Source organism: Leuciscus leuciscus (genome assembly GCF_965113295.1).
Source record: "Leuciscus leuciscus genome assembly, chromosome: 23".
Classification (NCBI taxonomy): domain Eukaryota; kingdom Metazoa; phylum Chordata; class Actinopteri; order Cypriniformes; family Leuciscidae; genus Leuciscus; species Leuciscus leuciscus.
Window position 1 is genome coordinate 12,563,461 of NC_138747.1, and position 23,183 is coordinate 12,586,643.

The window sequence follows — 23,183 nt, forward strand, 5'->3', positions numbered from 1 at the left end:
TAAAAGTTTTGATTATTCTGTAGGCAGACAGCCTGAAGTAAAAAAAAGTCTATTCTTATCCTATAAAGCAAACACAATTAAAGAAACATATACTTACTCCCTCTACACATACTTGATCTTTTTGCAATTGAATGAAAAGAAAATAGTTAAAATAGAGTATTAGGTCACATCACAAGTCTTACTTACTTAGGGCAGAAAATTGTAGGTTACATTTCTTTTTTGCCCCTAAAACAGGAAGAGTAACTCATTTGTGTACTTCACCACCTGATGCTGCATGCTATTGCTAATGCAGTCATGTTATGCTGTAATGCCTCCTAGTGGTTGTAATATTGTTACATTTAACATTAGCATTTAAGAAATAGATTATTGTTGAATTATTTATAATTATTTATAACGTCTACTGTATCATATTTGATACGCAAATTTCGAAGGCCTCTAAAATACCAACATGATAAAAACTTTGTTTAAAAACCTGCCTTCTGTCGTCTGATTGATAGTTTATGCTTTTTTATGCTTTTATTTGTATCATTCTACAAATGTTCCCCTTTAGGTTGTGGTACACTTGTCTTTTTGCTGTGATATCTTTACTGCTTTTTATCAAGTAAATTAGTTTTATATTGTTAATATTTCAAAATGAAAACCTTACTTGACTGAAGCAATTTAGGTTTACCTGATAATTCACACATAATTCTTTAGAAAAACCTTGTTGAATAAAAGTAGTCAGCTATACCATTATGTACTGCACCACAGACCACATACGCAACACTATCAATGGTTGTTTCAACATGTTCTCACACTTTGACTGATCACTGTGAATGATCCTCATGAATTTCGTTCTCTCCACACTGAAACTGTGCCTGCAGCGAAACACGGTTTACACTAGACCGAAATATGAGTCAGAGTCAGGAAATTGTCTGGTGTTATGCAACAGAATGAATGTGAGCTGTGCCGTTCGTCCAAAGAAAATAAAGCTGAAGAAGAATGAAAAGGGCAAGAACATCAGTAAATTCTCTTTTTACTGTCTAACTGGGCTATTGAGCCATATCCATGCCTTTCAAACTCACTACATTTACTACAGTGAATATATTATATGTTTGAGGTAAATCACAAATGTGAGTCATAACGAAAAATGAAGAATAAAATGCTGGTCATTAGTAGTTCTGTGTTTTACCAGAAAAGGAGATGGAGGTAATCCAGCTCTCCAGGGAAAGAGCCGCTCCAGATGTTTTAGGCTCCTCCTCTCGCTCTGCTCTTTCTCTAAACATTCCAGCCAATTTAGTGCCTCTGCATGAGGGCTTTTCCACTCCGCCTGTCATAAACACATACTCACACACTCACCATTTCTAAGCAGTCTCCCCAGTCTTGAAGATGAGAGCCCTCCAACTCCTTGTCCTCGTTCTTTCTAGCCTGGTTGGGGCACAGCAGCAGGCCCTTATGGACTACTTGGAGAGAAGACTCCTTGCCATTGAGGTAAGAACAATAATGCTCTCCCAGCCAGACCCTGACCTCCTTATACAGGCTGACATGGAGTTTTGAGAGGAGTGAAGCAAAAGAACAAGACAATAGACAGAATTTTGGATGAATTGTGGATTTGTTTAAGGGTATGGTGCAGTTACGTTAGTAGGTCTATAATACTTACTCGGTTTGAACTTTCAGCATTAATTATCATTATTTTTTATATTTTTTAAAGTTCTGTGAGGTTCCCCATATTCACAGAAAAGTTGGCAGTGGAGTACAAGTGGGCTGAAATGATATTTAATGATCAAACAAATATGTATACTCTTAAAAAAAAAGCTTCAGTGGTGTTCTATACAGGATTCTTGACACAATTTTAGAGAACACTTTATGCCAAAAAGGTTATATAAAGAGAAATGTCTTAAATTACTGCATAATACTTTAATGTTAAATTGTCTAGTGATAAAGTATGTTTATGAGCTGTTTAATTCATAAAATTTAATTTTAAACTAATAATTACTTAAACTAAATCCATAAAATTATCCCATAGTGGGAACCCCTAAAAGGTTACATTTATGAAGCTTGACAGAACCCTTTAAGGATCTACTACTGTATACAGTCATATTTGCAAATATATGCAAATATTTTGCATATAACATGGTATTGTAAGCACAAACTCACTCAACGTGATAACTGTAACCAATGCATGCCAGACAATCGCAACGAAACAAAAACAGACGGACACACACACTATCTCTATTCCCTTCTGCTTTCCCTCCATACTGCTATTTCTCCTTGAGTCAGTCACCATATCTCCCTCTGTGTCTTGGATTCAGCCACATGAAGGAAATTTTCTCCCTTGTTTTCTCTCTGTGCTGACTCTGCACATACAGTTCTCAGGCAAGTCATTTCGTGTGATTATGCTAAAACGCACTTTGCTTCTTCTTTCCTTCCACTGAGTCACAAATTCAAAAAAGAACATTTGCTGCCAAAGGTTGATCCATCTGCAGCGCAAATGATGCTGTTCCAATGCCAAAGTCCTCATGAATTCCTGCAGCTGTCAAGGGAGGGCTTATATTTGAATAATGTTCACTCACGAGGCTGTCTGACTCAGTATTAAGGGTGCTCGAGTTCACGGTTTAAAATGTATTAAACATGCTTAGAACATGTATGCGCATCAAAGCCATCTGTCTGCATGCATGTTCTAAAATAGTAACGGCTGTCAAATAAAATGTATTTGTGTAGCACTTTTCACGTGGTTTCAAAGAAGCTTTACAGAAAATCATTATGTAAATGTTTTTAATATCTTAATATCTTCATGCATTACAGTCACAGAGGATTAGAACTGGGTGATATGAGGTAATTCAAGCAATCAAGCAGTTGAAATTTGCTATATGCAAAGTTCTGTCATGAAACTCTAGATGGCGGAGGCTGATAGGTCCTTAACTCAATCTGTTTGCAATCACATCATCTATAGGGCACAGCTAATTGGTTCTTACTGTATCAGTGGCCAATGAGCTTGCTGCTCAACCTTCAAATACTTGTTCAGCATTTGCTGTAGCAGTTGCAGTGCACTTTCAGAAACCCTCCACCTTCCCCAGTTCCACCTGTATAGATCTGCAACGGGTAATTCATGTATGCTATTGTACAGCAGCAATATGTCTAACTCGCTCACAGCAGCCTGTCATGTATGTATTGGCACTAGCAAGTCCAATACTTGCTCTATAGCAGCAATAAAAGCAGCAGCAGTGTAGCAGATCTATTCTGCCAAGACCAAACATATCAACACTGTCATACCCATTACCATGCCAAACACTCAGAGAGTTGTCATGACAGAAATAGTATTTCTTATTCAAGTATACTGTGTGTATGCGGACCAAGTCTATATCCAACTTTATTCACAGAGATTTGATATATATTACTTTATGTAATTATATGTATGTAAAGTTGGATGCACAATAAATATCATTTTTGTATAACTATTTCAAGCAACCGAATAGCAAAGGCCTGGCAACTTCCCAGAACATATTTGCAACTTCATAGCAACGCCCTGGCAACCACCCAAGCATTGTGGTAACCAGAAGAACATTTATTTTAAATTACTATCCCACAAGCCTATTGCTAGCCTTCAGTTCATCTTATAGTATTTATATGTTTACATCTGACTAACTCGTATCTCTTTTACTGAGGCTCTTGAGAGTTGTTTTTGTTTATTTCTTCATTGGCAGGATCGCATCTCCTTGTGGCATGAGCAGACCAGCCGCTACGCCTCTGAGCTGCGCGAGTTCAGGCAGCAGATGGTGGCACAGCTAGAGGGCCTGGACAAGAGCAAGGAGGCACTGCGGAGCGAGTTGGACACAGTGGGAACACGCGTAGATCGCGTGGAGAGAGAGATGGACTACCTCGAAACACAGAATGGCGCGCAGCCTTGCGTGGACGTGGATGACAAGCTGGTGGAGCAGCAGGTGACAGTTGTCAAGGAGAGAAACAAAGCCAAGTACGCCAAGCTTACAGGTGAAGAGCTTTAGGTAACATTCCACATGCTTAGATACGGGTAATGTTTGCCTTGCAGCAAGATGGCATGAGCCATAGTTGGCTCATTCAACAAATTCAGTTCTCTGGGGTCCCATTCTCAATGCATTAGAGGCACAAATGCCATGTTTTTGTTGTGAGAACTATTACAGATTTTATCTAACATAAAATAGCATATCATTAACACACTTAAAGTTGTGATTTGAGATGAATTGTTTTTAAAAATAGTTTTAAAGACAACTACTAAAAAACTGTTATCTCCATTATTACATTTTTTTTTAACATTTCTTAAATTTAGACACCCAGGAAATGACATTATTTGGACAAGAAAATATCTAAAATTCACACAAAAAAATCACAAATTGTAGTGTTAACTGCATTCGTCAAGCTCAAACCTGTAAGAAATAAGAAATTATTAAAAAAATTATTTAATTTATGGTGAATATGAGTTTATCAATAACTACAAAATAAAATTTTGTCCTAAACTAGCTAACCACTTCAACCCTGTTACCCATTCTGACATTTTTTTTTCATTTATGCATTTTGTCTACTTTGATGTTAATTGAAAGATTGTGCTTTTAAAAAAATAAAATAAAAAAAATAAAACAACAAACAAAAGTTATCAAATAGATTAAACGTATAGGTAAATACAGTATTTTTAGTCACAGGGAAGTGTTATTTTAGTATGTTTATATTCTATTGAACTTATTTAATATTTTGAATTAGATTTTATTTTTATATTTTCAGTTTTCATTTAAAAAAATTTATGTTTCAAGTTTAAGTCATTTTGTTATGTGCACTTGTCATTTTTAGATAAAAAAATTCTATTTAGCTTTAATTTATTTTTATTTCAGTTTTAGTTTTAGCTATTTTAATCCTTCATATTTTTTTTGTAGGATTTCAGTTAGTTGCCATGTTAACATTTCAAATTATTTTAACTCTAAAGTTTAAGTTTTTTCCAAAAAAGTTTTTTAGTTTTAGTTAACAATAACAACCCTTTTCGCAGTGTTGAAAAAAACTTAATAGAAAGCGAACATTAAAAATAATTGTGGAAAGTGCCAGCTACGGTTCATAGATTCAGTTTTAAGAAGCTCTTAATGAAGAATAAGTGGCACAAGAAAGACAGGGAAGAGGGTTCAATCACATCAAGCTCTGAGGTATCACAACTTGACAGAGTTTAATACATAATGTATTAAATAGTGGGTCTATTCTTCCTAAAGTCCTCGTTGAGAAAAGCACTTAGAGGCACTAAATAAAATGTATTATTATTCCATCATTGAGAGAGACAGTAATTATACTGCTGGAGGACAATTCATGATGCTTTCCTCTACACTTCAGCAGCTCTATATTGCCTTTTCATAGTAAAACGGCACAAATCTGATTAACCCAGACTGTCATTAGTGTACTGTGCCATTAGGGTTTAGTGTTAAATCAGGCTTTAGTGGAAAGCAAATATTTACATTATAATTCCAGCAAAAAACGGATTGCAAAGGAAATGTCACAGAATGTTTGGCGATTAACATATGACAGACTACTGAAAGGAGAATTTCTAAGCCAACGAGGTGTTAATACAATATTTAAAGGGATAATTCATCCAAAAATGAAAATTATTTTGATTTTCCATTTATATGTTTAGACTGTAGTGACATGATCTCCAGCATCAAAGCCATGAAGATCCTGAAACGAGTGGGCGGCACAAAGGGAATGTGGACCAAAGACATGGGAAGTGCCACCGGGAAGGTGTACATCTTAAACGGGACAGATGATAGTACAGTGTATGAATTTGGAACAGTCCGTGAATTCACTTCCTCCCAAGGCACTTCTGGGGCCACCAGCGTCCAGCTCCCTTCGGCCTGGAGTGGTATGGGCCATGCAATCTACAACAACCACCTTTACTATCTGAAGCAGGGCGAGGACATGAAACTAATAAAGTTTGATCTTCAGAAGAACATAGTCACGGACACTGCGGTGTTTCCAGTTAAAAACCAGCTCCCAGTGTACAGCCTGAATCCCGAGACCTTCATCGACTTAGCAGTGGACGAAGAGGGTCTGTGGGCCATCTACGCCACACAGGAGAATGAGAGGCACATCTCTTTGGCCAAGATAGACCCTAAAACTCTAGACATTGAACAGATGTGGGACACCCCTTGTGTGAGGGAGAACGCAGAAGCAGCGTTCGTCATCTGTGGTACTGTCTATGTGGTCTACAACTCCAAACTACCCAGTCGCTCCCGAATTCAGTGCGTGTTTGATGTCAGTGACATGGTAACAAATGACGACGCTCCACATGTATACTTTCCCAAACGATACGGCACTCATGCCAGCCTCAAATACAGCCCTGTGGAGCAGCTGCTCTATGCTTGGGATGAAGGCTATCAAATCCTCTACAAACTCCAAATGAAAAAGAAGCTGGAAGTGTAGAATTTGTACTGAAGACCTTGTTATTGGCCTGCTTTTTCTTATGCAACCCGGCTTCAGTCGCACTTCAATACATTTGAGCTTTGTAGTTACTCCGAGAGCACAACATATGATTGATTGGACACGTTTGTTTACTAGAAATCAATGTACAGGGCTCAAGAAAGAACCATTTTAACTTAGTTTGCCTGGAGCAGAACTAATAAAATGATTTTATATTTTATTTTGACATGAAATGTGCCGTTAATAAATAATTTTGCAGTTAATAAATAATTGCAAAGTTGACAATTCACCTAGCAACTAGAGGAACACGTCAACAATATTACAGTGATATCAAAACTTAAAGGTATTCCAGCACAGCGCTACAAAAGCCATAATGAAATGACCCTGGACAATAGATAATGCTTTACAAGGAACTATGTTAGAGAGCTACATATGGCAATTTGTAAAGGTTAAAGGTTTGTAAAATTGCAATTTGCTTTCCTGTAGCTCAGTGGTAAGAGCATTGCGTTAACAACGCAAGGTTGTGGGTTCGATCCCAGGGGATTGCACATACCTATGTATAAATGTATAGGATAATGCAATGTAAGTCGCTTTGGATAAAAGCGTCTGCCAAATGCATAAATGTAAAACCAAAAACGTATTTTTGAAGAAGAAATACAAAATTTAAACAACGAGTCAGTCAATACACCATTAGTCCTTCTTATATACGAAATATGCCAAAGACATGAAAGTTGTAACACTTTCAGCGAAGACAGCCAAACACCTGACTGCTGGATGGCTCAATTATCCAATCAGAATCAAGTATTGCAGAGAGACGCGTATACAAGAGACGAACCGTAACCGTACGAACCATAGACTGTAAAGGACGGTTCACACAGAATGTGTTTTTTGCATTCCACTGTGTTGTTTTTCCATTATTTTTCAACGTCTTGAGGTCATTTAAACTTGATAGTGGAATAAGAAAGGCAAGTCTAGAGCAACTTTTTAACTTTAACATGGCGTATTTAGAACGCTGTTTTAAACACGTACTTCTAACGCAAAAAAAACAACAATGTAAAAGCAGTAGTGGAATCTGCTCGCACATGACACAGCATTCTAAAAACTCTGTGCCTTTTAAAAAAATTAGTCTTTAGACCTTTTGTTTTTTTCCCATTCCACTGCCACATGTTCTGTGTGAACTGGCCCTAATCTGACTGAATATTTAACAAAGAATGAAATAAGAACAAAACAGATAGAAGCAAGATCTTTAATCACACCTTTGAAGTACAAGGGGATGTTCTGAAACAGTAACTATTATACAAATTCTCAATATAAAAGGGGAAAAGTGGCTCTGAATAAGGCATTTCATAAAGAAACGCCAGTTCCAGTGATTATTGATACAATGAGTTCCATCCAAGCCAGTCAACAAATTACATAATGTTATCTGAAAAGAAAACACCTCAAAGGTAACAGGAAAAATACAGAACAATGAACATTTGTCACATTTTATGTAAAATACAAAATTGGTCTTTGTAAAACAGTGCTTCTAATTTACATATTGATATAATTTCAAGTCTTGTTAGAAAGCCATGGATTTTTGCGTCCTTTGGATCTGACACACAACCCTTGCTATTCATTATGGTTATACTTTGGAAGCTACAATTACTGCATGGTGAAAGTATGACGATTTTAGCCAGTTGTACATTATGGATGATGCAGGATAAAGCTGTGCATGGCTGCATTTAACTGAGCTGAACTTATTTGAACAAAAATACGGTAAATTATTCAAAATACCCATAGAACCATCAGAAACTTAAATGTTTAAATTAGAACAAAGCAAAACCTTTACAGTTTACACAGGAAGAGAAATTTGTAGACAGGATAAAAATAATTCTTGGCATTGGCGTTTTTGGTGGCAGAACAGTTTCACTACTTCACAAATAAAAGGAAGATCAATGGAATATCTCTGCTCTGTAAACAATATACAGTTCGGCTAATACATTTCAATAGGTTGAACATATTGAGGACTTCACATACTGTATCTCTCCATTCATAATCTCTAAACACATGTATTTATATTCAAAGAAGACAAAAAATACCTAGAAGGATTATGGCTAATTATATAATAAACTATATCTTCGTACTATTATAATGTCAATTAAAATATAATATACATCTACCAATATAAATTAACAAATACACCCTTTTACTCCTGTGGGGAGCTTAATCCATCTTGAAGTGTATATCTTTCAACCTCTTCCTCACTTCCATCGAGCAACACTTCCATCGAGAAAAAAAATAGAGCTCAAAATTGGCTAGGCTCAGTTGCACTTTGAAAAGTTTTGAACAGCACCCTTTTTCTTCCAACTGCTTGTCCACACAGACATAAGTTGTGTCACATGTTGCCTAAGGACATATCTTAAATCTCACCATCAGTCCCTGGGAGATACTTGGCTTAAAGATGTAGAGAGAAGTCGTCCCTCACTTATGGACTGGAAGGGAGTCTGGGAGATGGACAAGACCCCTGACTGTCAAAGCTTGCGGTGCGAGTCTTCCACTGAAAGAGAGACGGAAAACAGAAGGAAAGAGAGGGAGAGATTTAAATATTGAAATGCAAATGTACTTTTCCACTCTGGAATTGTTTAATGACAGACAGTCACCTCCTTCTCAGACTTCTTGGGCTCTACTAGCGGGTGCCAGTGAGCGATGGGTTTTCGAGGGTAAGCGAGCATCTCATTCCAGTGATCTCTCCCAAGTCCCTCAGCATGGCTCCCTACACGACAGACTCCAATGATCTCATTATGTCCCACTCTACACACCAGGAGGATAAGGAATAGATTTTGAAGCACATAGACAACATAATATTTGTACAGAGAAAATATCAGATATTGAATAACACTCACAGATCGTAGTCCATAACTGATATGTGTAAACTGACTTGATCCATATTCTCTGGGGGAATGTCAAATATTATCGCCTCATTATATGTTGGATTCAACGTGTTCTTTTTTATGGAAGTTTTCTTCTTTTTCAAGCGTCTCCCATCACAGATCAGTGACACCTTCACATACGGATCTGCCAAAAGAGCAGGGAGGTGTGACACCAATTTCTCAACGTATCTTTCTCCTCGTCTTCTCATGGTCTGAAAATGTCTGATGAAAGGACTTGTAATTTGCTCGCTGACAATGATAAATGTGACTGTCCAAGTGTATAAAAATGGAGCCAAGCAGACAGATGAAAGAAAATAAAGACACAAACATAAAAGACAGCAGCATACCTGAATAACCGGTTATATCCATGGCTTTGAGGTTCCTACATTTGATGACCGTAAGTGTGAGTCTCCCTGCAGTTGGCAAGTAGCAGAGAGAGAACATTATCTCTCCCAGATCCACGCTCTCCTGCAGAATCAAATGGAGATACACAAAATCCAGTAGAGCATGACATCATTACAAATAAATAGCTATGTTTACTAATATTCATAGTTATGTTAGTATTTCGAACTGAGGGCGAGTAAATGATGACAAATTTAAATTCCTTTAATCCCAATTCTGTACATTATTCAAATGTTTGGGGTCAGTAAGATTTTAGTTTTTTCAAATAAATTAATACTTCTATTTAGAAAGGATGCATTAAATTGTTCAAAAAAATTACTTTCAAGTCATTTATAATGTTAAAAAAAATTCTATTTAAAAAGGTGTCCTGTTCTTTGTTTATTTTAGCTTTCTGATAATCAAATAATCTTTAAAAAATGGATCACAGTTTCCACATTGATAATAATAAGAAATGTTTCTTGAGCATCAAATCAGCAAATTAGAATGATTTCTCAAGGATCGTGACACTGAAGACCTGGTAAGATTAAGAGACTTCTGTCAAAAACATTAATAAAATGTTACAGACCCCATTTAAAAAAAAACTAAAATAATTTCTATGAGCGAAAATGCTTTGTAAAAACATTCTTACTTAAACTGATGCATTGAATAGAACATAATTCACATAATAATGGTTTTATGAAAAAGATAGGGACATAAAACCATTAGGATAAATTCCTATCAGTTTGATAATTTACAGAACAGACAACTTAATTCACTCAGGTAGTGACAAACCAAAATGTTTCAAACCAAATATATCAGGGTTATCTTCCTTTAGAAGTTTGGAAGTCAGTCCTGTATTCTGTAGACAAATACAATGATAATTTATGGGATTCACTGCCACATCTTACTCCATAAATATGCTGTTTTACTAAGTCTCTTCAACAAGCCTGAAATCTAGAGATCAATTGATTGTAACCAGGGCCAACTGCCATTAATACATTGATCTGATAGACCATTCAGATGAAAGGTATTGAGTGAGTGCATCACAACTCCTTAGGTCTTTCTCCCACATTTAACCCATCTTGAGAGCTTTAGCCTTTTGACAGCTCATCTACTGAGTTCAGTGATCTCTAGCATATACTATAATCAATCATGTGAATGCATATGCCTTATCACAGCACTATAAAAGTCATAGCTGAACACAATACCATAGTGAGATGACATTATGATTACCTTATAGACAACTAGGAAATGTCTCGAGTCACAGAGTAAGACTAGTTAGTTGAACTGCAGTTTGCGTGGCTGTATCAGTGATATAATTAGCATTATTTTACATATCATTTAGCAGACGCTTTTATCCAAAGCGACTTACAAATGAGGAGAGCAATAGAAGCAATTAAACTAACAATGGTTTACATAACAATAGTAATGTTTTTCTCTGATGAATAAAAGCTTTTATATATTAAACTGTACAGTTAATATTAGAGCTGCATGATTCTGGATAAATTGACAATCACAATTGTTTCACAATTCTACCACAATTCTGAACAAACAACTTAACAAAAACAAACATGTAATTTACTTCAATTTCAGTCAAAAATGTTAATTGCTGCAATCTATTTAAAATTATTTATTTAATTTCAATGAATTATTTCAAACAAATTGGTTTGAATGAATTATTCAGTGACTCGCTCATAAAGACTTAAAGATGATTTAATCTATTTTAATTGCTACCGTAGACATTAATGTTAGTATCTTAACTAAAAACTTTTATCCCAGTACTTCTGTGATAATTTGAATATTTGTAACAGAAAGGCTGTTTCGTACCAATGTGTGATAACTGCTTTCTCTAAGTCAGCGGCAGCGCAAACACAGATTTGAATGTTCTGGTGTGGTTTTGTTAAAGGTTTAATAGAATGGGGCGTTTGACTTTGAATCGAGATCAACTCTAATATGTATTTGATTTGGAGAGGCAGTAAATAGCTACAGTAACCTCTGTCAAGTGTAACTAGAAGCAATGGCAGTTTTGACTCCAATGGTGCCCTTGGTGAGACCAGATAAGTTTTGAAAAGTTGTTTGGAAAACTTCAATTTCAAAGAAAGTGTTGGGTGGAACTGAAAGTGTGCTGCACATTGCTGTCAAACTGCTGCAGGTGAGTGATACAGAAGTAGAGCATCTGAGAGCTTTGCCCTGGAGAACCTTAGGCGACTGCCTATAATGTCTATGCCAGAAACCCTCTGCTGAGTAGAAGAGATACAAACCTGAAACTCAAAACACTACACTCTTTAACATGTAAGAGTCCTGCTGCACCAAAATAACTTTAATATGGTGTATAAGTTAGAAAAGCCAGATGATAAATAGTCTGACCTTATTTTGGAATTTCAGGGCACTCTATTTCCCTAAATATATTACACAAATTAAATATACTGCCTTAATCAGATTGTAAAAAAAAAATCTACATAAAAAAGTTCTGACCTTAAAAAATACAGCAGTTGGCAATAAATGCATCAGTTTATAGTAAAGAAAAAAGGGACACAAGAAGATATTTTAAAAAATGTTTCAGTGTTTTGTTTTTGTTATTTTTGTTAATGAAAGTAAATGGGATCTAATTTTATTTTGTACCCCATTGCCTTTCATTATATGGACAAAAACATTTGAGACATTATTGAAAAATATCTACTTTTCTATTCTACAAAAGAAAGAAAGTAATACAGGTTTGGAACAACATTAAGGTGAGTAAATGATAACAGAACTTAGATTATTGCAGGCTCAGTATTCTCATATAATAAAGCATTGATTTTTGTTTATTGCCCTTGATATTTTTAGTACTTAATATACATTGCACAATTTATCATGTTTGGTAATTACAATTTCGACAAATTACCATATCACACCCCATAGGACACAGTCTATGAATCCTCTAATTATTCACTGTTTGTGTTTTCAGAAATACTCAATACAAGTGTATTCCTATATTTAAAAAGCCAAATCATTAGGGTCACATTAATGTGACATAAGCCACATTAATGTGATAAATCACCAGTGGGGTCTGGACTCACTAAGTTGTAAAGAGGATGAATTGTCTTACACTAGTGGCGTACTGGATGTCCTTCCAGATGGATGTCTCCCGCGAGAGGTCTGAAGCTTCGAAAAGGTTTTCCAGGATCACCTCACCAATCATATCGTGCCGTGAGAAGCGGTCAAAGTCAAACACACTCAAGTGGAGCTTTCTGGACCCCAGCTCCTCGTATGGGACCGGAAACTGAAAGGTCTCATCAAACGTGGGGTTGAGCGTCTTGCGGTGCACACGAGTTTGGAATTTACGCTTGCGGTCGGGGAGCAGGTAGATCTTGACGTAAGGATCGGAGCTGCCGCACAAATCCTTCGCTGGTAAGTCGAATGCCTTGAGGATGGTGACGAGGAGGAGCTCTCCCTCATAATCATACTTAAGGGAGAAGTTGATCTTGCCGCATGTTTTATCAGTGCCGTACTTAGATGACTCTTCTGCCTCCACCGTGCTCTGTTTGTAGAGTTCCGGTTGGATGCGTCCAAGAGAGGCAGCGGTGCAGATGGGATGGTCCTCCACGTCTAAAAAATCACTTCCGCGGTCCAGACTGGTGACATGGTGCATCTGTCTGGGAAGGTGCTTCTTGAAGGAACTATGCCTGGCAACAATCAGACAAAATTTGGCATCCTGATCTGATGCATTGGTTCTTTCACAAAAAAGCACACCAGGTGCTAATCTACATTTGAATTATAACCTGTGATCAAATGCAAATTGATGGTGATAATTCTGGATATGCTGTAAGGTTCCCATAATGTTCCCACTAAATATGGTTTTACTCTGGAGTTATTGTGGTTTTCCACCATCTGACCTTTTTTGTAGTCAATAAAACCCAGAGACCTCCTTCAGGTCTAATTGTGTCTGACATTTACGAGATTTCCGAAGTATTAACATGATTAGGAATGACTGGAACTAACCTCATAATGGCTTTGTATATACAGTAAACCGTGATGACCTATATGAAGGTCTTCAGACACAAACATTTCTTCATTCTTCCAGAACACTGACCTGTTAGAGGAGGTCGGCTCGGTTGTTTGCCGTGAGATACGCGTACGTCTCAGCAAATGATCCTTCATGGACAGCTGCACGTCTGCAGGGATATCTGGCGACGTATGACTAATCTTCACTGCCGCCTCCAGAAAGTTCCCAGGATCCTTCAGCTTGTCTGATGCCATAATGTCTCCAAGGGCTGGGTAGTAGTCACCGTGACCTTCTTCTCTGTGTTGGTCTCTCTCTGGCCGGGTGGGGGCAAGGGCGGTGGCGCTAGAGGAAAGCACTTTGCTGCGCCAGGGCACCCAGCACAGCTTCCAGGTGGCGACGCTGATGACACCCAGCAGGGCCAAACCACACACCACAAATACAAGCAGCAGGAGACTGAAGGAAATGTCTGGACAGAAGATACAACATGGACAGGAGGGGACATTGAAAAAAATGCACATAACGGACTTCTAGATACATTTCCATCAACTACACAATTATAAAGTGTACTAATCGTTTCAAAGTACTGTATGTTGACCCAACTAGTGTTTTGAAAGATTTAAAGATATACTAAATGCAGGCTGGAAATTATACAGTTAAAAATATAACTATATAAATTCATAAAAACACTTTCTGGAAAACAACAGCATAAGATGCAAAACAATACTGATAGCTTTTCAAAGGTGGTGACAAGACATTTTTGCAAATTCTACAAAACTAACTGATAACCACCAAAGTGTCAAATGCAGGTGGCAGAGTTGCAATTAATGTATTAACATTATTTACATATAAAGTTAATTTACATAAACAACAGAAACCCATTCATTTACTAATCACAATAACATGCAGCATTTGTACACTTTACTCCCGTATAAATGTGGTTAAGCTTGGCAGCTTTCTCCACAACATAATTTTTCTGACGTTCTGCTGTAATGAAGTAAAGACTACTACATTATTTTTGTTCCTTGTTTTTTTAACTTTATTTGATGTTAAATTATTTGCGGGGATCCCGGGGAAAATTAGTCTGAGGATCCCTTGCGCATTTTGGCACATGCACACTCCTCATACATGGTACTGATGAAAGGTATGAAAGACATATAATGTATTGAATGTTAGCTTGCTTATTGTGCCCAAAATAATCTATTTAAAAATACTCTTATTCCATACAGGGTAAGTGGTTCTTGTTACCCTCTTGTTCCATGTAGTTACAGGGTAAGTACAATAAAAATACATACACACAATCTGATATCACTGACTCTGAAACCTTTATCTGGAAAGCAACTTTTTTTCAAAACAGATTTACAAAACTTCTTATTTGTTTAAAACTAGTTTCTTTTTCTTTTTTTCTAACAAGAAACTATGCTTCTTACCACAGCATGAGAGCTGTAGTGTAAGCAGTGTTTTGGGGACAAGCATTGTTTTTGCTGGCATATTTCTATATTTAATACATTAATGATATAAAGGAAAACAATATAAGGTTAAAACATGATTTATTGATTTTGTAACTTAGTAATTTTTTTGCTCCATCTGCCGAAAGTAGAACGGAATATTTTTTTAATGGTTTTAGTTATGATTACATTATCAATCAATGTCACTGGTAAACTGGTAAAACGTTTCAAAGCTTCAAAGGAATTGTCTCCAGTTTCAAAAGATCTGTACACAAATCAAGCAGTAAAAAAGAGCTTGTGTACATTGCAAAACAATGTCCCAGCGTGCAAAACATACCTTATGCTGTTGACCAGCAATGCTAGAGTTTTCAGCTGGGGCTAACGATGGTTTTGGGAAACTGAACATGTAAATAAGTCCAGTTAGACATGTCAAATTTGTAATAAAGACATTTTAATTAAGGAGTGCCTTGGTTATCAGAGAATCATTTCTCTACACTACCTCTTAGATGTAAATAAGTAATTTTTTTCAACAAGCTCGAAACTCTTTCACACTGACCCTGAGCCAGTGGGCCATCCTTATTGTTGAGCCTTGGCATACAAAATCAGCCACAGCAAGCAGCTCTTTATAAATTAGATGAAAAAAGAGCAGCTTAAACATCAAAGAGAACCTGTAGAGGTGCTATCAATGGCTTAGCCTTTCATGCATCTCCGCAAAACCTGATGCCAGCATTCATCGGTTTACTAAAACAGCATATTTCAACGAAATATCTTTCTTTATCCTGTGGAGAAGGTCATTAAAAAACAAATGTCCTGATCATTCCATGACTGCAGCACACGTCTTGATCAAGCACCACAAAGCACTCACATAAATATTAATCAGCACATGCTGAGAAGACAACCTACAACATAGTTGTATATGATCATTCAGTATGATGCACAGTCGGTTTGCCTCTTCATAGGGACAGCAATTGGTTCTTACACCTTCAAAATGGGCCTCTTAAACCCAATCTCTAGTGTGAATATTACAGGGTAATGAGTAAATCGTTAGACTGCAAAAAACTTCTCGACACTGTCGGGTAGACAGCATTAACACTGAAGTTCACCCAACTTCCAGATGGAATTGCAAATGAGCTAAATGTAATTACAGACTTCTTCATACAAGAAGAGCAGGTCATTGGTCAAATTCCTGCTCGACGGCAACAATTATATCTCTGAGTGGATGAAAAAAAAGATCTACTTTTTATGATTATTACAAATGCGTTGGAGTGCACGCCTCTCAGGGATGGAGCACTTGGCTGGCAACCAAGAAAACAAACAGGTGCGGCATCGATGTACATTCTCATTTCAATCACACTCTCACAGTTATTCGCTTATGCTACTGGGGGACTGTGGGAGCACAAACAACTTGACAATATAATTAATGTGCCAATAAATGTGGAAAATCGGCCACTTGGGAGACTTTGTGGCAAAAAATGATGAGCGTACAACACACGCACTGGATATTCAAAATGAATAATTCGTAGGTTAAATGCACATGTGTCGTTTCTGATTTCTGTACAGTCTAATATAGCAGAGCAAATGCACCAGAGACAATTCATGTGTATAGTTGGCTGCTTTTGTATATCTAGATCTTGTGAAAAATAAACAACCAGGACTTCACTATTATTTATAGTTTTGTTTTTAAAAACAAGTGTGCTGTTAGCATGTGAAATGAAATGGAAAAGAAAAAGAAACTAGTTTTAAACAAATAAGAAGTTTTGTAAATCTGTTTTGAAAAGAAGTTGCTTTCCAGATAAAGGTTTCAGAGTCAGTGATATCAGATTGTGTGTATTTACATTTATTCATTTAGCTGACGCTTTTATCCAAAGCGACTTACAATTGCTATATATGTCAGAGGTCGCACGCCTCTGGAGCAACTAGGGGTTAAGTGTCTTGCTCAGGGACACATTGGTGTCTCACAGTGGATTCGAACCCGGGTCTCTCACACCAAAGGCATGTGTCTTATCCATTGCGCCACCACCACCACCAGCACCCACTGTATGTATTTTTATTGTACTTACCCTGTAACTACATGGAACAAGAGGGTAACAAGAACCACTTACCCTGTATGGAATAAGAGTATTTTTTAAAAATGCAATAGTTTTATTTGCCTTGAAACATGAAAGACCAAACCTGTATTATTATTACAAAAAGGTACAGTGTATGTTTTTGCTAAATTGCTCCCAAACTTAAGATTATAGCCTGTACCCCTTAGTTCTAAAATACTTACAGAATAAATAATTTGTTAATTTTCCTAGTTGTTACCCCTTTATTCCCCAAACTTTACATATACTGTAGATCCCTTATACCTATGTATTTACTTTATATTAGGTACACTATAATTACCGAAAGTTACGCTGTAAATTTGTTTTACTCTAGCAGAACTTTGCGGGCTGTAATCTAAAGTGTTACCATAAGGATATTAAGTTTACAGGTTTACTTGGACCCTCATCAGACCAGATACGCAGAGATGTATTAGCCTCAACAGTTAGACTCTTTTCAGCCGCAAATTAAATATTAATGGGTGTGATGCAAGGTTACACAACCATTACACTGTTTACGCTTTGACAGCTTCACCTCACACCAGCCGGAGTGCATTAACAAGAACCAACTGCAATCCTACAAAGGCCTCAGAGACTTTGCAGTGATGTAAATGATCCAGTTTACATGTACAAACAAGACATAACTGTACTGCATTCTCCTCAGTAATACTAATGTAATGTAATTTGAACAAGCAAAACATATGCATTGATAAATATAATTTTGTGGTGAAGTAAATAAAATAAAATTTAATTTTTACATTGAATAAGATAGTTCAGGCAAGAATTTAGAGTAAAGAGTAAATTCTATATCAGTACTTAACTCAAGCTTGTAGAAATTAAGCTTTAACTAATAATGGTTTGTTATAATTACAAATGATTATTTGTGTTAGCATCACAGTTTTCAAATTAAGTAAAACCTACTCAAATTTCTGATACTGTTCTCACCATGCACTGGGTCATGAATAATTCATAATGATTTTCCATTGTTTTCTAGTTGTATTTACACTGTTTTATTGTTGCTTTTGTTGTAAGTTTATTAACCTGCTGTTTTGTGACATATGGAGTTAATTTTCTACTCAGAATGACCCATTCATAAAAACTATCCACTGATTGTAACCATTATTGTGTACCTGAGGCCTCTGTGTTCAGTGGGGTTATGGTACGTCATTATATTGTGTAGATATGTTGTCTTACAAAGTGCAACAAGAAATCTATGTGTCGTTTACCGTACACGATACAAACATGGCTTGATTCAGTGTTTGAGTAAAATTTACAAAAAGTGAGTAAAGCGAACTTGAAACAGAGTATTCCAAAGTAAACTTCAAATGGGTATAGTATAAATTCCTCAACAAACTCTAACTGGCCAAGTTAAATGTACTTATTCTCTTTGTTAATTTACATAACTTAGTTAAATAGATTTGACCTAATTCCATTAATGTGAACTTTACTTAAAAACATGAGTGCAAAAACTTTTTTTTCCAGTGGTTATTCAGACTGTAAACATCGGTTTCTACTTTTGAGTGGAAACTGTTTTACTTCATAATATCAATTACAAGTTCACCGTAATTATGTACATTGGTTACACATTAATCAATTTACACAAACATAACTTCACCAAATTCAATGGACTGAAGTTATTTTTAAGTGACCCAATTAAACATTTTAAATGGTTCCCTGACAGGATCAGTTTACTCAGTTTCATACGTTTTGTTCACTGAATTATAAGATTGCAAGAAGTCTCCCCATTCTCATTCTCATCTTGCTTATACAATGATTTTTCATTTCAACAGTTTACTCTACCTGTTAAGTCCCATACAAAGCATGCAGGGAACTGCAGTTTCAGTAAAGTCTATAACAAAAATTATGTTGATCATACTGGATTGGATCACATTTGCCCTACATAATTTAATCTAGTAGATTGTAGAGAATTATATAATTGGAAGCAAAGAAATGAAGTTTAATAGAGAAACACAATTTTGTTGTGTAGATCACAATTAATAAATAGGACAAATTGTGTTTTCCTGTTTTTTGTTTTGTTTTGTTCAGTGTATAATGAGTTCTACATTGATCAAGTAGTAGTATTATTTACCATGGCTGAGTAATATTAAAGAGGGTTAAATGTGTTGTTGCTTTCCCATATGAAGCTGAAACAAATCCAGTGGAACATTTCCTGTGACCAATACATCTAATTAAGGCTTGTTTGGTACCAGTGACAGACAGCATCCAAAGCCCCAGGGTTTTTCCTTTTAACTTCTCTTCAAGTGTCTTCAAATCTAACCTGGTATCCATAGAAACCTGTCCATTAGACATATCCCACCCTCTATTTTAACTCTGCTACTTGAGAAGTAAGAGTTTAGCGCCATTAATGTTGCTGTCACTGCTGCAAAATTGCAAACCAAGGCTATATTTTGCTTTCATCTGTCACAGTTAGTTAGAAATACCTTATTCAGTTATCCCTCAAACCTTCATGCAATCATAAAAATAGTGCTGAACACATTTGTCCAATTAGTTTCAGTTACAGTATTTATGACATAATAGCGGCGGTGTTGCCATCAAACACTGTTCTGTTCAGCCATGAGATGAAATAGAAAAATGTATGATGTTATTTTAAAAAATGTAAAGTGAATGATATATTACAACAATGCTAAATGTTTTCTTTTTAAAAAAGTGCTTTAAAAAGATTTTAAATATTATTGACTGTATTCGAGAATCTATTAAAATACTTTTTCCAGAACAATAAACCCATTCAATTATTTACCTTATTGATTTGCCATATAAAGTAAATCCAATGCAATGAGAAAAGAGATTTATATAGACCTAACACTTCCTCTCAACCTCTAAGACTCTATGTAAGCTCCATCAAACACTACTGAGCCCTCTCAAAGCTCTGGAGGGAAATCCGGGTAAATGTGCTCCTACTATTAGCTTGCAGCCATTCACAAGTCCCCGTGGTATACGGTTGTGACAGCTGTGGTCAGGGCCAGCAAAGTGAACATAAGGCTATTGCCCACTTTAATGAATAGAGAACAGCGTGCTTGTCATCAACACTCGAAACACAGGCCTAAAGGAGATACAAAGCACTTTAATAAGCATCTCAAAAGTGCTTCATTAAAATTGCACTATTTATAGTGCTGGTATGTTGCGATGATTTGCTCTTTTTAATCATTTATTTCATTCACTGCAGGACCAAGTATTCCCTGCATGAACAAACTGCAGGGTGATTTGATTCCAGCAATAAGATCTTACATCCTGCAGATAAGCTGGTAGTATTTATTTGGCATGAATGCTTGCATCAATCGCAGAGTAGGCCTTAAAAAGTGAAAACTCCTAAAGCAGGAGTGGATAAAATAAAAATCACCATATTTGCCATATTTCCCTCTGCTCCTGCCCTGGTGGCCATGTTGACAACATGGGAAAGTCCTCTTCTTTCATGCCCTACACTAACAGCAATTTGCAGACAAGCAATTACGCTGATTGCCGAGTAGTAATGGCCATAGACTAACCTACGATTACCTCTCTCGATTGTAAACTTCAGTGCCCCTAATGCATAAAACCCCTTTCAACAGTACAGTTATTCATCATATGTTATGTCTCTGTTGAGTCTTCGGAAAACAGCCACCTGCATTGATCAAACCATTCCACATCAGTGCTATTTATGCAATCAATGATTATGTTATAGTGACAAAACAGCTATGGATACTTTTCCATTAACTGAAATTCTTCTGAGAACTAGAGTAAGAATAAAAAAAGTATGAAAATGTTAAATCTACTGGCTTTATTTGTCAAAAATATTTGTTTGAAAATGTGATTAACAGTTTATTCTAGTTTTATTAATTTTTTTACATATAGAATAACAGCTTGACTGTGATCTGTATTCCAAACCATGTGAGTGGATCATGAAGAGTTGTGTGATTTTGCCTGAGGCAAAGAGCATTTTTTAAGTCAAAGTGAATGTGACCGCGCGGAGCAGGGTTTCTCTTGCTCCAAGATTGCTCGGAGCTGGGTTTCTCCCAGAGCGGAGTGATTGCTGGGAAAATTGCTGATTCTCTTGTAGCACTTGGCCACTCTGTACGTTACTTAGCGACATGCAAAACTTCTTTGGCTTCTATTGGAACTATTTTTGTTGGTAGAAAAAAAATACTTTCATTATTGATAATGAAAAAATACTGTTTAGAATACTGCAGCATATTTGGTAAAAATTTAGCTTTTATAGAAGGTCCCAGGACATGACCTTTGGTGAGATACAATGCTAAAGTTTTAAAAATAGCAGTTATATAATTTAAAGCCATGAAATGGAAGTAGCGATAGATCTTTTCTTCCATACATTCTAAAACATGTTATCTAAAGTCTGTCGGCCAGTTGATTGTCAGAAAGGGGCGGGGTTTATGCAGACTAAATGATTGGAGATGTCTGGCATATGTCACCAAAGAGAAATCAAGTGTGGCATTAGTTCTGGCAGGTCACGTCAGTCAAGCTCAAGTCAGCTGACTCTCAGCTGATCCATGTCTACCTATATACGACGCCTGCCACAGCATCCCTATGTATACATTCAGCATCATCAGCAGCTTTATCTCGTTGCTCAGGAGCTAATTACCCTCCTCCATCCCCAGCTCCTCCACTCGTCCAGTCAGGACTTGGCTTCTGATATTCCTCTTTGAATCAGACTAATTTTTCTTGAATTATGTTCTACATTAAATTATTGAACATTAATGATATCTGCAATACATTTATGATGGTTCTGTTCTGTTTACCCTAAGGGGATTATCGCTGTTCTCCTTGGTCTTATCCATGCTAGGCTGCATGAACGGGCAGGGAGTTCTTGCCCATAACAGAACCATACCGCCAATCCAAAATGTATGCTAATTGTTAATCATCTTTGACAATAGTAGTCCTGACAGAAGTCTGTTTCTGGAAGATTAGGCATTTTGTTTGTCATTTTGTCAAGAAATGTAAAAAAATAAAAAATAAAAAATGAAACACGTTGTTCACAATAAAATCTGTAACATGCAATTTAGAAAATAGATTTTTTGAATTTTTTTTCTCATGCCAACTTTAGTTGGGGGGAGGGGTGGATATAATATAATGTAAATAAAATTTATTTTGCATTGTTTTTTGAAAAATGTGGGGAAAAAATATGAATCAGAATGCAACTAAGAGGAACAATTTGCAGGAAAAAAAATGTCTCCTAGTAATTAGGTGAAGCAGCAAAATCGCACTGCAGCTTTAACAAGTTATTAGCATGTTCCTCGCCTTCATTGCACCTCACAGGCTGATGTGTGTTCGGCACAGAACAGAGAAGAAGGAAGCGAGAACTGAGAGCCTTTATAAAAACAGCTCATTACATGCAAAACTCAAAAGCATTGTTTTCACCCCAAAGGCCACATACATTGGATACAATTCAGGACTGTGTCTTTTCCAGATAAGCAAAAGAAATCACATCATCTGCCACATTAGAAGTGCCATTCCTTTCCTTTAGGTTGAAACTGGGCTAGATTAGCATTTGTTGTGCAGGCGAAAGGCGAGTGTGAGCCAGAGATAAGGCGAGAGAAGAGCTAGCTTACTGGTCTTGATGGACACGGCCAGTCATTCACAGAATAGGCTGAAGTGAGTGGCCAATGCCTGTATTTGGCTACACAAATACCCCTAAATCTTTCTGTCTGCCGATTTTTAAAGGCAACAACAAGGGTGCCATGAAAGGTGAAATTGAGGCAATATAGTGTGACACGGTAGTAGCCGTAGCTACAGTTTTTAAGCCTAAAGGTAAAAACTGTCCCTATGTGTTTCTATCAAATGCAGTGTACTTTGTGCAAAAGAAAGAGAAATAAGCAGAGGATGCTAGCAGCTTTCAACAAAACCTCAAACAAGTTTTAACAAAACATATTGAGGTTGGCCATGTAGTTCGACCCAGTCAATAGTGCTGTACTGATGACACAGCGCCATTGGTACTATAAAAATACAACCCTGCCAGCAAAAAGCC

At 36.6% G+C, this 23,183-nt stretch overlaps 2 protein-coding genes across 3 annotated transcripts in view; one reads left to right on the forward strand and one right to left on the reverse strand.

The window, feature by feature from the left end:
- The first annotated feature begins 1,271 nt into the window (after positions 1 to 1,271).
- olfml3b (olfactomedin-like 3b) lies at positions 1,272 to 6,625 on the forward strand. The gene is made up of 3 exons (XM_082155396.1): positions 1,272 to 1,470; positions 3,684 to 3,969; positions 5,624 to 6,625. Exons 1-3 carry the CDS (start codon positions 1,369 to 1,371, stop codon positions 6,406 to 6,408), a joined length of 1,173 nt encoding a protein of 390 aa, XP_082011522.1. The 5' UTR covers positions 1,272 to 1,368; the 3' UTR covers positions 6,409 to 6,625.
- Positions 6,626 to 6,764: 139 nt separating this feature from the next.
- Positions 6,765 to 23,183, reverse strand: part of syt6b (synaptotagmin VIb) — a 32,280-nt gene continuing 15,861 nt past the window's right edge. For both annotated transcript variants that reach the window (XM_082155394.1, XM_082155395.1), the window contains exons 2-7: positions 13,768 to 14,146; positions 12,784 to 13,360; positions 9,662 to 9,782; positions 9,288 to 9,459; positions 9,045 to 9,195; positions 6,765 to 8,941 (exon numbers count right to left, since the gene is read on the reverse strand). In XM_082155394.1, coding sequence (XP_082011520.1) covers positions 8,870 to 8,941; positions 9,045 to 9,195; positions 9,288 to 9,459; positions 9,662 to 9,782; positions 12,784 to 13,360; positions 13,768 to 14,146 — 1,472 coding nt within the window. In that variant the 3' untranslated portion in view covers positions 6,765 to 8,869. The remainder of the gene's footprint in view (positions 8,942 to 9,044; positions 9,196 to 9,287; positions 9,460 to 9,661; positions 9,783 to 12,783; positions 13,361 to 13,767; positions 14,147 to 23,183) is intronic.

Bases quoted from the DNA above. Each gene is read 5' to 3' on its own strand.
- olfml3b (XM_082155396.1), top strand. From the start codon at position 1,369: ATGAGAGCCCTCCAACTCCTTGTCCTCGTTCTTTCTAGCCTGGTTGGG. The intron at 1,471-3,683 runs GTAAGAACAATA...CTTCATTGGCAG, and splicing joins GAAGACTCCTTGCCATTGAG to GATCGCATCTCCTTGTGGCA. The intron at 3,970-5,623 runs GTGAAGAGCTTT...TTATATGTTTAG, and splicing joins CAAGTACGCCAAGCTTACAG to ACTGTAGTGACATGATCTCC.